Source organism: Falco naumanni, chromosome 1 (genome assembly GCF_017639655.2).
Source record: "Falco naumanni isolate bFalNau1 chromosome 1, bFalNau1.pat, whole genome shotgun sequence".
Taxonomy (NCBI): Eukaryota; Metazoa; Chordata; class Aves; order Falconiformes; family Falconidae; genus Falco; species Falco naumanni.
In genome coordinates, this window is record NC_054054.1 from 47,498,564 (window position 1) to 47,513,963 (window position 15,400).

The window sequence follows — 15,400 nt, forward strand, 5'->3', positions numbered from 1 at the left end:
TTAGTTAAAAAAGTTTTCTGCTCTTAAAAAAGTTTTAAATCCCACATAAACCCAAAACGCTAGAGCTTTAAGAAAACCATAATGATGATCAACTCATAGACACCGTAAACTGTCGAAACCCACATGAGAACTAATTCTGCTTAAGTATGTGCAATAGACCTCCTGCAGTCTCATCTAATCTGAGAACATTTCTGTGTCCCAGAATAATAGAGGAAGAGAGCCTGGACCTAGAGCCACCAACAGTGCTGACCAAACCAACATTAGATCAGAAAGTTTAAGTGATGCTGAGACATAAGAGACTGTAGCAGGAAGAGAAACAATCCCAGAAGTTGTCTGAGGTTGCAGAAGGCCTAATCTAGCAAATCTATACTCGGGTCGAAAACATGCACACCAAGACTCCCTGTTGAAGAGCAGCTGCTAAACCCTAAGCTTGTCATGATTTTTGCATTATGGCCAGACAATTCAGAGAAAAGACCCTTTCTGCATCTTTTTATATACTATATATTTCTAATGCAGAACTCAAACTGAAAGCTCCTCCTGCATCAACATGTATGAGATTTTAGAGCACATCATATATAACCTTGATTATACTTTTACCTAACCTTAAGAGGGCTGCTCCTACAGCAGTCTGCGGAACTTAAACCACTGCAGACGTCAAAGCGCATTACCCTCACAGCTGTGAAAATGGTCAGATGAGCTCGCTGTAGCTTTTCTGATGAAAGCAGGAATTGTAAATTCTCACAGTTTTAAGTACAGAAAGTAGAAAGCTAAAGTCACATGACTTTACCGCTTACTTCAACTGCCACAGTAAGGTGAACTTTTTTGTCCCTTATCACACGTGATTTTCTGCATGTCATTCTGGGCAATCTGACTTTCATATAAGATTCCTAGGACACAACTGTATCAAAGTAATCTTGACCCTTGCTCAGTAGATTCAGTGTTGACTACAGCTGGCTTAAAGTTTTTCAATAAAAGTGAATTTTCTGCTTCAACATTATTTGATGAAAACGTCAGGGATGAAAGAAAAGAGGTACAGACTTACTAGCTTCAAGTACAGCTCTTGTCAAACAGCTCTCTTAGGATGGAGTTTCTGTGCAAATCTAGAAAGCTTTCACCAAAGCACAGAGCTTTGCAGACATGGGCTAAAGCCTTTGCTCTGCCCAATTTAACACAACCCTGAACAATGACATCCTGTGTCCATTCTGTACGGGTACATGATCAGCATTCTTTGGGGAAAATAATTATTTATGTAAAATGGAACAACTCTGGCAGAAAACACTGACCTCCATAGCAATAGGGTTCAAATCTTTACTTTAAATCAGAGACTGGATCTTCCACATCACCATTACTAGGAGTCTTTCTCTGTAAGAACTACCAATCATTATGGCCCAGAAGCGAGTCAGTAATGCAGATCTACATACAAGATGAATACTCAATACGTGTATCTTTAGGACAAGAGATTTTAAACGTAAATCAAAATCCCAGTTACGTCATTGTACAGCTGAATAAGCCCATGCTTTACAGTACCTATTGAGATGTTTTCTCCTCCTGCAATGGTCTCAACAGGCTCCACACAGAGCTGACAAAGAGGAATGGTCTTTGAAAATGTAAAAGGCTCTGAACAAGTTCTCAAAATGTCAAATTATAGCAATTCAACCTAAAAAAACTGTGCAAAGTCCTGTAATTTTACACACATGATTAAATATGTGCAGTTGATTATAAAACATTGCCTCAATATGGAAAACTTGATGCTAGATTCTTCTCTCACACAGTGTAAGCAGAGCTGCTGAGTAAGGAAAAAGTAAAAAGTTTATGTGGACAGAGTATGTGTGGCCACTGAACTGTGCAACAATTCAACTTCTTTCATTTAGAAAATGTTGCTGGTCATCATTATAAATAATAAAGTAGCCATAAGCGTGTGGAGGACAAAAGAAAAATTGAAGCATTCAGCTAGGGGTGACAGCTAATTCTAGATCCAAAGTGATTAGATTCTGCACACATAGCAGCATAGGTAGGTTTTCTTGACCTTGTGACTTATTGCACAAGCACAAGACCATAAATTACTAAATTGTGCTTGTGCTGTTGGTTGGAGGGCTGTGAGGACTTCTGACTAGACAAAAGTGGGTGGGCTGGAATATTATGAAATGGAAAGGGATCAAGGAGAAATAGCGTGCTGCTGTGCAGCAAACAGATGCTAATACCGTTTGGCACAAACAGGTATTTGTACTGGCAGCCACAGCAAATCCATTATGACTGGAGTTATAACTAGGTGGTAGCAAGCAAGGCAGCTCTGTATGGATGTCAGAGGGATAAGGAGTGAAAATTAATGTATGGTTGCAGAAAGAGCTCAAATGCTACAGCAAATATTTTCATGGAGCACCAACAGATTGATAATGATTTCTAGATGGTTTTCCTTGAGGAAAATCATCTGATTTCTAGATGTCTCATGCTTATCCTCAGACGAGAAGTATAACTCATCTTCTTAGCCAGCCTATAACTTCATGACATTGAAAACTAAATATATTAACCTTTCCTCAGTCACAACAGATGAATTCTACTGAGTAATAAATTACCTCAAAACACATATATGGTCAAAACTCAGGTTTGCCAAAGTTCACTATTAAAATCATCAGCCTCACAAGAATAAACATAACTGTCCCAAATATGGTTAGCAGGGCCTTTAGGCTTGATCGCAGTTACAGGCTGATAAAGAAATGAATACATAAAAATCAAGACAAAAAATAAAGTTACCCTGGGTACACGTATATTTATGCATATGTATGTTGGCAAATAGAAAACAACTTATTTCTTGGGGCTAGAAATACAATCCCAGACACATAAATGGCAGAACTTCTACTTCCCTGATGTGTGTTTTTTTTAAAGCTATAATACACATTAAGAATGATGCAGCTCTGTCCTGGCAGGGACACATTTATACTAGGTTAGCTAAGAGTAATTTCCTTACATCTTCAAATGTGGAGGTTTCCTTTAATTTGTGTGCGATTCATGCTGCCTGCTCTCAGCACTGTGCAAACTTCTTGGTCAGGTTATTATCCAACAGTGGTTTGTCCCAAGCAGGAGGTCAGAAACTTCCTGATAACCTTCTGCCCATGCTGGCCCATAGCTCACCAGGACATGGAGAAAGGCAGTACCAACGGGTCCTGGGACACAAGCCCCTGCTGCTATTACTGCAATTCAGAGCAAGCACCACTGGTAGCAAAGAGCCCAACCTACTTTTTTCTGAGCAGTTTTCACTACAATTTGCTTTGAGTTTATATACAGAGCTTTGTCCCCACTGGCCATCTTCTCCATCATATAACCAGAGCATAGAATTTTACTGTATTTAAATATTGCATAAATTAGTCTTACAGTCTAGGAAAATATAAATGTATTTACTTTCTCTCCCTATAAAAACACAGTGCTTTTTATAATGTATGAAGTACAAATACATATGCTTCCTCAAAAAAGGAGTCCTAGAGCTTTAGGAAAGCAAGCATGAACATATACACTATAGGTTCATCTGCACTTTCAAAAACCCTTTTGTTTTGGAGTGCCAATTTATCTCTAGTTTATTGTATTTCAACCTTCAGAAGGTCACAGGATTTAACTCTTATACCCTTGCCAATGTCAGCTGGCTCATAAAAAAAACATTCATATTTGTTTTACGACCCAGACCAGCTGGTGGATTTTGTATACAGTAAGAATGAGAAATCTGACAACAACAAGTGATTCATCTTCATAATCTGAGTAGAGGCTGGAAGCTTCAGTAGAATCTTCCAAACTATTCATTTATTTGTTCACGTTGCTGGGCTTGCCTTTTTTTTTTTTTTTTTAAATTACCATTGACTGGATGCAATCTTAAACATTCTGTACTTTCGGTAAGAGGGATTTACTTGATCATTGGAAAAAGCTTTCCTGGCAGGTAGCTTGCTGGACTTTCTCAATTTGATACATGTTCATGTTCCGCCACGATGGCAGAAGGGAGGAGGAGCTAATGATGTGCTCATTTGCTCTAAATTGTTTTCACTTCCAGTCAAAATCATTGAGTGACCTGAAGTGTGGAAATGATGTACAAAGAAGGTTATAATTAATTTTGGTGCAATGGCATCAACAGATTGGTGCAATGTGCTCAGACTTTGTGTTGAATCCATTTGCAGTGATAACTGTGGTGTGCTCCTGTAGGAGGCCTGGGGACCAGATTTGGCCTGGAGCACAAACTCATCAGGTTTGCTGCAAGAATAAATAGGGCACAGTGTTCGTGCAAAGGTTGCCTTGCTTTAACCACCAGAGATCTTCCACCTGCACCCAAACATCACCCAAATCCAGGGGCTATCGCTTCCACAGTGGCCAGCAAAAATGAGGTAGGTGGTAAGGAGTTATAAAGGGAAAAAGGCACATGGCTGCTTAAATTAAAATACTGCTTTAAGTTCATGCCTCATGCTGGATGTCTTAGGCACAGCAAAACCATGTATCCCATTAGCTATCACTGCATACCTCAGTGAAAAAGTGTCTGTATGGCATTGCCAGCAACGACAATTTGTGATCTGAAGGGACAGGGATCTGTGATGTCTTGGAGATGAGGGGACAGAACAGGTGTTTCTGCAGTTCCCACAAATTCAACAAATGGACCCACTTCACATGCCTCTTTTTGCAGATGTTTTGTGGTGTGTTCTGGTTTGGAAGGCAGAGCATGTTCCAATGGCTCCATGTTTCCTAGTAGCCTCTGTCTCTTTGTGATACAGAAAATTCCCACCCATCAGCAAATTTGAAGGCTAAGTAACAGCAGACTACAGTAGTTATCTACTTGTACAAATCAGTACAGCTCTGACTGCAAAAACTATTTACAGCGTAACTGCTTACACACAAGCCAAGTAAGACTCCTAGACAGTCTGTAAGGCGATTGACTTTGACACACCCAAGCCTTCCCAGTGAGCAAGCAAGGGTATCAAAAGCAGAGACCTGCGGGAGCACTGGCCAACTGGCTCTGTTTAGACTATGTGTTAGCAGGGGAAAGCATTGTGCCAAGGTAGCCAAGCTCATTCTGGCATCCAAGTCTACTTATTCAAAAGGGGCTTGGTTATCCCACAAGGCTCTGCTTTCTATCACACAGGCATATGTGAAGTACCTGCTAATTATGGACAAAGGTGCTGGCAAGGCTGGTTTTGCTGTAGTTATCTGTGTGTGCTATTAATACTAGAGGTTGGGTTTTACCATTCACTTAGGGCAGGGACATAATTGATTCATAATGCCTGGGTGCTGCAGAGACCCTCGTAACTCCAAAGACTCCCCTTTACCATACTCCTATGTGGCCACAACATCACCTAAGCATCCAGACTATTGTCCTCTATTTCAGTAAACAACATCCCAAGCCATAGGCTGTACTCCTCAAAAGACAAAACCTTCCCCGTGCCAATAGAAAATGCCAGGGAAAGCTGAAGAACCTTAAAATCTGAGTAACAGGCCAGGGAAGTGAAGTGACTTCGCTTCAACAAAATACATATATCACTGAGGCTGTTCAGCATCCTGCAGTTCAGAGTAACCTGCATTTAAGTCCTGTAAGTCAGATTCACCAACAGCATCAGGCATTAATTCAAAACCAAAGAATATGAACTGAAATAGTAGAGAATGAATAATCTCTTGCATTCTTTTCCAATACAGCCTATACATGGTAAGGATTTTGCTTAAAGATCTGTTCTTTACTGCATCTTTTATGACATTCTGAATTACGGCACAATAGAAAAATCAATTAAAATTACTACTGAACACTTCTTTATCTGCACCAAATAATTTTCCTCCAGAAGAGATAATATTTCTACAGCACGTAATACATAAATTAGCCCTGCTGTTCTAAATAAATAGGATTAGAGATGCTTTAGCCTGCAGCTTCAGAAGAAAGGTTCCCAAGCAAACCATGGGTTTTATAGAAGCACAAAAGAACTTACAAATACATCGCATTACTCTAAAATCTAACCTTTTAAGAGTCATGTTGTGTTGTCATCTCTTCCCCCCCAGTTTCTGATCTTTATTACAAATTACATGAACCAACATTTATTTCCTGTTGGTCACCCACCTCTGCATATAAGCAGAGACATACACTGCTTACCACTCAGTTCTCAGTCATCCTGCTTTCAAAACCTTTCGCTGGAAGAACAGTAGTGTATGTGGGCAAACAGACAACAATACATCAAAGTTTTAAAGCACAGGGAAATTACCGCACACTTGAATTTCTGGGAAGCTCAGACACAGTTTCACAGTTGACAGCTGTCTTGCATTTCTCACTTGACCACAGAGATACCACCACTCCAATAATTGAGCTCCTGGTGTGCTGAAACCACCACTTAGCCTTGAAGATCAAAGCTGATTGCTTTCTTGTTTGCTCTATCTCATGCATCTACTTTCTCTTATTCTTTGACTGCAAGTGCTCTAATATCTTTCAATCCATTTTTTTATATGTTTACCATGCTAGGGCTATAGCATAACTAACTCCTAAGCACTCCCACAGCAGCTCAGATTAAAACACAAAGCAACAAGTTTTGAGGGCTCAGAATGCTTGAATCCCAGCCAAAACAGACTTACATATGCACTTTTCTTCACGTAACCTCAGCCCACTTACCTAAAACTAACTTTTTCTTTGAAGTAATATGGTGAAGAATATGAAATTAATAAGCAAAATAGTTTGATCAAAGACAGAAGTGAGTATGAAAGACACTTGCACCACGGGAAAAAAGGAGCACCTCCACATACAGCAAACAATGTGAAAGATGCCTTTAGATGTGGCTGAGAAGACCTTGCTTAGGGCTTTGTGTCTTACGCAGCCCTCTGAAAATTGTCAGTTGTAATATATGCAATATTAAATTAAAACCTTTACTATACTTTCTCCACTGATACAAAGAAACTCATACTGGATATGACAATTGGTAGATCAGAGTTGCATGAGGCCATTAGACAAAAATCTGAAAGAAATATGCTTAGTTTTATCACCTGTCTCTAAACCATACTACGACAACATCTTACACTCACTTTCCAGAGCCAAACTTTAAATGTTTTCTCTTTTCATTTTAATGGCTGTTTTTTTAAATAAAGAATCACAGGATGGTCAGGCTGGAAGGCACCTCTGGAGATCATCTAATCCAACCCTCTGCTAAAGCAGGTTCTCCTACAGCAGGTTGCACAGAGTCATGTCCAGGAGGATTTTGAATGTCCCCAGAGAAAGAGATTCCACAGCCTCCCTGGGCAGCCTGTTCCAGTGCTCTGTCACCCTCAAAGGAAAGACATTTTTCCTCACATTCAGATGGAACTTCCTGTGTTGCAGTGCTCGTTGCCCCTAGTCCTGTCGCTGGGCTCCACTGAGAAGAGCCTGGCCCCAGCCTCTTGACACTCACCCTTAAGGTATTTGTAGACATCGATAAGATCCTCTCTCGGTCTTCTCCAGGCTAAACAGCCCCAGCTCCCTCAGCCCTTCCTCATCAGGGAGATGCTCCAGTCCCCTCATCATCTTTGTAGCCTCCGCTGGACCCTCTCCAGTAGTTCCCTGTCCCTTCTGAACTGAGCCGCCCAGCACTGGACACAGCACTGCAGATGCGGCCTCACCAAGGCAGAGGGGGAGGATCACCTCCCTCCACCTGCTGACCAAGCTCCTCCTAATGCCCCCCAGGATCCCATTGGCCTTGCTGGCCACCAGGGCACACTGCTGGGCCATGGGCAACTTGCTGCCCACCAGGACTCCCAGGTCCTTCTCCGCAGAGCTGCCTTCCAGCAGGTCAGCCCCAGCCTGTACTGGTGCGTGGGATCATCCTTCACCAGGCACAGGACCTGACACTGGCCTTTGTTGAACTCCATGAGGTTCCTCTCTGCCCAACTCTCCAGCCTGCCCAGGCCTCGCTGAATGGCAGCGCAGCCTCTGGGGAATCAGCTGCTCCTCCCAGCTCTGTGTCACCAGCCAACTTCTATTATACATCAGTGTTGTCTCATTTTAGTTCTCAGAAAAAAGAAAGTACCTTCAAAGTCCCCATCTCTGGCTTTTGCTGCAAGTTCTGAGGATGATATACTTTCTTGACATAAAGCACAGTCTTCCAATACTGCATTCCTTAAGCTCTGATTAACTGTAAAACAAACCAAAAAGTACTCAAATTCATATTTTTTTCATTTCAACTTAAAATATTCATGCTAGGACTTCTGGGATTTAATAAAGTAGCATCTATATGTACCTTCTTAGACTTCTTGCTTTTTCTTCACCCTGACACAAATAGTGATTTAAAAGTCTCCTCTATTCTTCTTTAGAATAACAGAAATGAAAGATGCCATTATCACAGGACATACGATCCTCTTCTAGCAGTTTAGCTGCATCCTATATTTTATTTCCCAATTCTTAACCTGGATCCTTTACAAAGATGTAGATTATGAGAACAACCAGAGATTCCCTAGGTGAATCACATGGATCAAATCACATATACCAATGAGAAATTTAATTCCAAAATTCTCTGGCTTTTACTTGCTCATTTTGTTTACGCTTACTTTTGTCCACACCTTTTTTTTTTAATGTAATAATTAATGCATTAGAAATTATTCCAGCTAAGTACTGTTGACTAACAGATTTCCTAGTGCTAGTTCTTTACAGCTCCAGCTTCTTTATTGCTTTTATTTGAATATTCAGGAGCTCTTTGAACCTCTTTAGCAATATTGTCTAATGCCTTTTTTTTTTTTCCCCAATAAAAAACCAGTCTCTTTTCACATCATGACATCCTGCCACCATAGGAGTGGAGTGGAACTTTCCACCATAAGTGGTAAGACAGCTGTAATGCATGTTGTGAATTATCCCACTGCAGAGTTGGGTTGGATTGGACAACTTCTGCTAACTTTTAACAAACTTTTAACTTAAGCATTACATACAAAATCCTCAAAGCCTTTAAATAAAGCTGAGAACAAGGGAAAGCAAAAGTTTCCAATCATGAGGAAAGGGACATAAAAAACACGTGCTCTGATCACCTTCAGATGCTGACAGTTCTAATCATAACAAAGGACAAAGGTAACTGCAGTCTTGCTGGGATGATATAGTTTTTTTTAAATAAGTTGGCAGACTTTCCTCTTTGAAAAAAATATTAATCAAAATGGTGACAGAGGAAAAAATTTCTTGCATTGGCTCATGATTTAGTTCTGGTTCCGTTATCTTAATTATCCTGAATTCAAAAGTAGGTATTTTTCCATTTTGAAGTCAAATTCAGCATTCTGCAATTGCTTCAAGACAGGCCAGATTTCAGCATCTTACTGAGCATTCTCATCTTATAGTCTACTCTTTTCACAGAGCTATTTAAACTTCAAGATCAAAGATATGCATCGTGGTGAATTAAAGCATATCTGGTGTAAAACAGTGTCAGGGGGGAAAAAACCCCCACATTTATGAAGTCCAAACCCTGCATACATTATGTTATGACTATATGGGCTACAACCACTGTTCTGTTATATATAGGAACAGAGAAATAAGCAGACGCACTCTGAAGGCTTTAACTCTTTCAACATTTGTCTCAAGACATACTCCTGTGTACCTATACTTCCAGTGACTTAAACCTGTTTAAACTTCTCCATGCTTTCTTTTAAATTTAGGTCAAATCACTGTACAGCGACTCCTGTCAAGAAGTTAACAAAACGTTAAGGAAATCGTAAAATAGTTCGTGTATCCCCATGGGGCTACCAGCAGATTCACTATAGAAAACAAATGTTTAGACCTCTTTACCTTTCTTTTGCTTTTCCTTATCTTCTGTTTCGGGTTTGGTTGCCATAACTTCAAACAAGGTCTTTAAGATACTTCTCAGATCACTAGCATAATTTGTCTGCAGCTGGTCAGCAACACCTTAGGAATTTGAGAAAACAGGTGAAGCATTTCTATTACACCACCCTTTAAAAGAAGTATTTGCCTGTTGCTACCAGTAATGGCCTCATATTTATTTTTTGAGGGGATCACTTGCTTGTGTTTGGAATGAAAACTGAACATCAAATTAAACTGATTTTCCATAATGGCCAAACTACATTCTGGCCTTTATACTACCTGTAATTTGATACATGTCTCCCTTGTCATTTGCAGGAAACGTGGAAAGATTCCTTTTGCAACAAAATCTTACTGCTGCAACAAATTTCTTCCTTTGAACACACAGGGCATCATCAAGGAAAAGAAAGTGCTTCAAAGTCAAACCTGTTGGATGCCCAAGCTCCTCATCACTACAGGTCTAAGAAGTCTGCATCTGTGTTTCTGTAAGTTCCCACCCAGGTAACAGGTCTTTCTAGACCAGTATGCAACTTAGGCCCCAAAACATTTGTCTTCCCACAACTTCATCTCCAGTCCTCTACATAGCTCTGCCATAACTTTATGTGCACCAATAAACCCCCAGGATGAATAGTTTTTACATTCAGGACAAAAGGCTACTCTTATACCTGAGATACAGACAAAAAGACGGTGAATAAGGTCATTACTGCCATGAAATCTGGATCTGATCTTTTCTCGTGTGGCAATTTTAGCAGCCTGCAAAGCGAGCTGGATTTCTTCCTGATCGATGTCATCAGAAGAGCAAGAACTTGTCATTAAACTGCTGTTTGAGGAAAAAAAAAACAACAACATGTAAAGAAAAGTAATGTAAATCTTCACTCAGTTGTTCAGGATGTTCAGTAAATCCTAAAGGATTTATGACTCGGGCAAGACTCTAGCAAACTGGAACTAATTGCTGTAAATTCTTGTTAAAGTTAATCAACATGCAACCCATCACCACCACATTTGATTTTCACTCTGTGGCATAGCTGGAAAAAACTTTCAAGCAGAAAATTATTTGTCTGTATTTTATTGCATTTTCCTTAGCTATTACAAAGTGCTGTGCTATTTTTCACATTGACGACTTCTAAAAGCTCAGGACTGCAACCACAACTTCACCAAAAATCTGAAAGGGGAATGTTAACCTAGAAATGAGAAGGTCAGTTCTGAAGTCAGCTTTGAAATTTATTAATGTGGAAGTTAATTTGAAAAAAAATAATAATCTCAAATTATGTAACCTTAAAATAGTGAGAATAGTCTAAATATAACCTTAGATAAAAAAATAGAAAGAATGATAAAATACAATTTACACAGTAGAGAGGTAGATTAGTCCCCTTACACACCTAACTGCAGAAATTGATGAAATGTCAAACTATTACAGAAGAATGGCTTGTCAACTCCAAAGAGATTAAAATTTGTTACCAAATGCCTACTATAAATTTACATTTTCTTTTAAAAGCCAGATGCACAGTTGCCAGCCATTTCTACTCCCATCCCTTTACAGAGTGGAAGAGTGAAACAATCCGAGACCCAGGGAAGCTTTGATGGGAATTCAGCGCCTTCAAATATCAGGAATTACCTGAACTATTTGTACATCAAGATTTATTTTTTTTTTTGAAAAACGAAGTACTTAAGGAAAAAATCAGCACTTCGCAGGTGGAAAACCCCTTAAACAGGAGTCCAGGAGATGATATAATTACATTAAAGTCCTAATGATTCACTGTGTTGACTGAAGATAACATGCCCTCTTACTCCACTGCATTCAGAGACAGACAGAATACTAAACCATTTTTCCCCACATACTGGAAAAAAATTAATTTCGGTGATGATTACAAATATAGAGTATATTACTTATAATCATGCTTAGTTTGTCCAAAACTCCAGCACTCTGTACTCTGCAGAAAACTACTACGTCAAGGAAGTTACTTACTGCATAAATGGCACCCATAATGAAGGAAGTCATTTCTACCACATTCTAAGTTCAATATGCTTTTATTATGTGCTGAAACTTTTACCACCTTGCAGATCCCCACCCCTATAGCAGTATGCATGAACAGTTATTGCAGGATAAGACACATAAGTAACATTTATAATTACACATAAGAAAATTTTATGGGATAGTTTTGAAATTCTAACTGTAGGCTATACAGGTAAACTTTTAAAGTTTAAAAATGAATTTACTAAGCCATACAATCTTACAAGACCTAGTAAAAACTGAAGTGAAAATAAAAAAATACTGGAGATTAGCTATTGATACAAATATCAATGGAAAGTATGTAGCATGAGTACTTTAAGTGGCTTCCCATTCTTTTAGACAGAGTTAAGAGCAAGCTCGCAAGAGACTTACTTAGTTCATGCTATCTATTGCTATTAACAAAAACAAATTATTGTAAAAAGGCATTAGATCTATGTTTAGAGTTCCCTCAGCACCGTGACTGATAAGGTTTATTAAAGATACTAAGAAGCAAGTAAAAATTCTCAATCTCAATGTTTCCTTCGCTTTTCCAGAGGGATTTTGTGTATATATATATGCATTAAAAAAAAAAAAAAATAATAGCAAGCCTGTCAGTGTGGAAAGGTCTGTGTTAAAGCCAATGAAAAGGTTATGTAAGAATGTGGCTTACAAAGGAGTAAACTGAAAAGCAGTAAGAGCCAGGAAGAGATTCCCGATTCACAATGGTATGCAGTTCAACAATCACCTATTTGCACAGAGCTCACATACACAAATAAAGGAGTTTGCCTGCTTTGTAACATGGCCAAATAAGGTCTACTTGTTTTGCCCTCATTTTTAAGAGAGTCAATCATACAGTGGTATATACATTCACACTACAAATTGTTCTCCAAGGCAAGCATGGACCTCATGACAGAGACAACTGCAGTCTGTGTGTGCAATTATATAACCCCAATACAATAGCCTCTTTGAAACTCCCAATTAGCAAAAACTTTAGTGCAGGGAAAGCCAGGGTGCTGATTCAAGGACGACTCTTCCCTCCAAATCACAGTTGAAGAAATCTTTCGAAGTATGGTGTTAGGTGGGCACAGAACTGTGAAGAGTGCTTCTCAAGAATATAAGCTACTTGGTCCTTTTCTGTTTTGCAGAAAGGAAGAAAGGCTCATTCCACAATTCTGATCAAGCTCTGACCAATTTTAATAATGTTTGCCTTCCTGAGTCTCCTCCAACTGGGAGGAATGCAGTTTTACCTACTTCTTAATTCCTCCAAGGAATGGGTTTCCACCTACGTCTGTTGCAGTTCTGTTAGATCTTGTGGTGTGTCACTAAGAAGGGTCATATCACACCACAAGACTGGCTGGAACTTTTTTTGTCCTAAAAATCCCTAACATAGAGCACATATAAATTGCTCCAGCACTGTGGGGTAGAAGGTCAGCATCTACGTGCACTCACATTTATAACAATTTAATATGCAATCACATGTAAAGTACAATATCCATACACAAGAGGTTCAGAAGAGGATATTTTGTATTTGGGATTGCCTGCGACCCTGCAAAGAGAAAAAGGGAATGCTCCAGAATGATTTAAAACTGGACCTAGGAATCTCTAGAGTTAGAAACAATTACTCTGCCTTTACCAACAGGACCAAGTCAGATTTAGACAGAAGTGATTCTCAAGGAATGACTATCTGTTCTTTAAATTATATTTTACTGTTTAAGAAGGTAGCCAGAAAATTAATATTGTAAAGGCAGTCAGAAATACTGTAAAAAATGAAATGTTGCAATTGTTTCAGATAAACAGCAGGAGAGAGAGCTTTTCTTATAACAGGGTATCCCAAACAGCAGTGATTGCATCTAAGCAAATATTGAATATTCTCATGATTTTTTAAACTGATGTTATAAAAAATAAACCTGAATTTTGACCCGAGTTAATCTTACCTTTTCTCCAAATTATTCTTTCACACAAGTTATTTTTTTAGTTCTATAAGAAATATCTTTCCTACTCAACTTATCTAACATGCCTAATTTGGCTCAAAATTCTCAGCTGATACCAGATGTGTAGAAGACATTTAATTAACGTCAGACTACACTCAGATCTGGAATGCTTCATTCCAAATATATGCAGAATTAAGTATCACTGCAGAATACAAATAGCCACACTGAGTAGCTAGAGAAAAGTCCTAATTTTCTCAACTCTTTTGTTGAAGGGAACCCTGCATTACTCAAGGAATTAGGTTAAGAAGAGAAAACAAAAATAGGCATGGAAGTCCCCTTATGAAGTGTTTATCATATATATAATGTTTATCATGCAATTATTTTTCATGCTGTAAAAACATAACAAAGTTAACATATCTGAAGGTGATTATCAAAGGTTGATTCCAACAGTAAAACTTGCTTATACATTACAAAGGTACAGATACCCTTGGACAGACACAATGAATTAGCTTTTTACCTAATGGTAGCATTTATCTAGCAATTTTAAAATTACTCTCCATTTGTCATGTTAGAAGAGTAGCAAGACTCTTTCAACACTTCAAAGATATACCTCTAGAATGGTTGCCCCACGTCAAGGCTTGACTGCGAAATTTAGCCAAATATGTACAAACAAAAGTCAATAAGGTAACTGTACACAACATGGTCTTTCACCTGTGAAACCTATCTGCTTTACAGCTTTTACGTTCCAGAGGATACTTAGCCAGGTTAGCAGCAGTGTCCATGCATAACTGAAAACAGGACTGTGGAACAGGAAGGTCGTGACTGACATTTTCAGAAGTGGCCAGCCGTTTTATGTAACCATCTGATACCATAGGCTTTGCACTGTATTTGCTGGTCACTGACACTATCCAAAAACAGTAAAGCAACAAAGTCTAAGATGGAGCAACCGAAGTAAATTGATTCAAAGCTGGTCCAAAATTAAATATTTTACATTTGTGCTCAAAAAATATTCAATACCAGCAGAAATCTGTGAGTACTCATAGATGTTTCTTTCCAAATTTGTCTAGAAGTGTTTGGTTGATTAGACCTCAAATCTGCTCTAAACTGAATGCAGAATGCACAAGATTCTCAAAGAATTTCTCATTACTCACAAAACCCCCATCTCAGAGTATCTTAAGTATGCATTAAATATACAGCAGTGGCAGATAAAAAGAATTTGAAAGGTCATTGTATCAAATATAAGAAATACAAATCAATTGAATTATGTTTTAAAAAGAATCATAAAAAAAAAAACTTTAAGTGGTTTGGCTTTGTTTCTTTGCCTTTAGAAATCTTATACCAAAAGCACTAGGTGGTCACTGCTTGCAAAGGAGAAAACCCAACACACCTATTCTACTATATATGATGCAATTATGTTACCAAATTTAAGAGGAAAGTAAGACCACCCTCTAAGGCTCTGATTTCAGGCAAGGCCTTTGCAACTGATTTTCATGTATGGATTTCAGAAGATTGTCAGTGGTGCCTTTAAACCCAGAGGGCTCAAGTTCCAGCAAGACAAACTCATCCCAACTAAGCCTAAGAGCAAAACACTTGAAGTTCTATGAACACCACTACAAACATGTACTAGGAAAGTGTTAAATGGCATAAGGATAGTCTCTGAATTACGCGTTATGTTCTACAAATACTTGTAACATTAGTGATTCCTATTCACTTGACATC

At 38.7% G+C, this 15,400-nt stretch overlaps 1 protein-coding gene across 4 annotated transcripts in view; it reads right to left on the minus strand.

Annotated features, from left to right (window-relative positions):
* Positions 1-15,400, minus strand: part of ZFYVE28 (zinc finger FYVE-type containing 28) — a 164,788-nt gene that overhangs the window by 7,411 nt on the left and 141,977 nt on the right. For 2 of the 4 annotated variants that reach the window (XM_040592482.1, XM_040592469.1), the window contains 3 exons: positions 10,426-10,577; positions 9,731-9,847; positions 7,998-8,102 (listed from right to left, as the gene is read on the minus strand). In XM_040592482.1, coding sequence (XP_040448416.1) covers positions 7,998-8,102; positions 9,731-9,847; positions 10,426-10,577 — 374 coding nt within the window. Of the gene's footprint in view, positions 1-7,997; positions 8,103-9,730; positions 9,848-10,425; positions 10,581-15,400 lie in introns of all 4 variants that reach the window. The other 2 variants (XM_040592476.1, XM_040592458.1) reach the window with 1 other exon arrangement.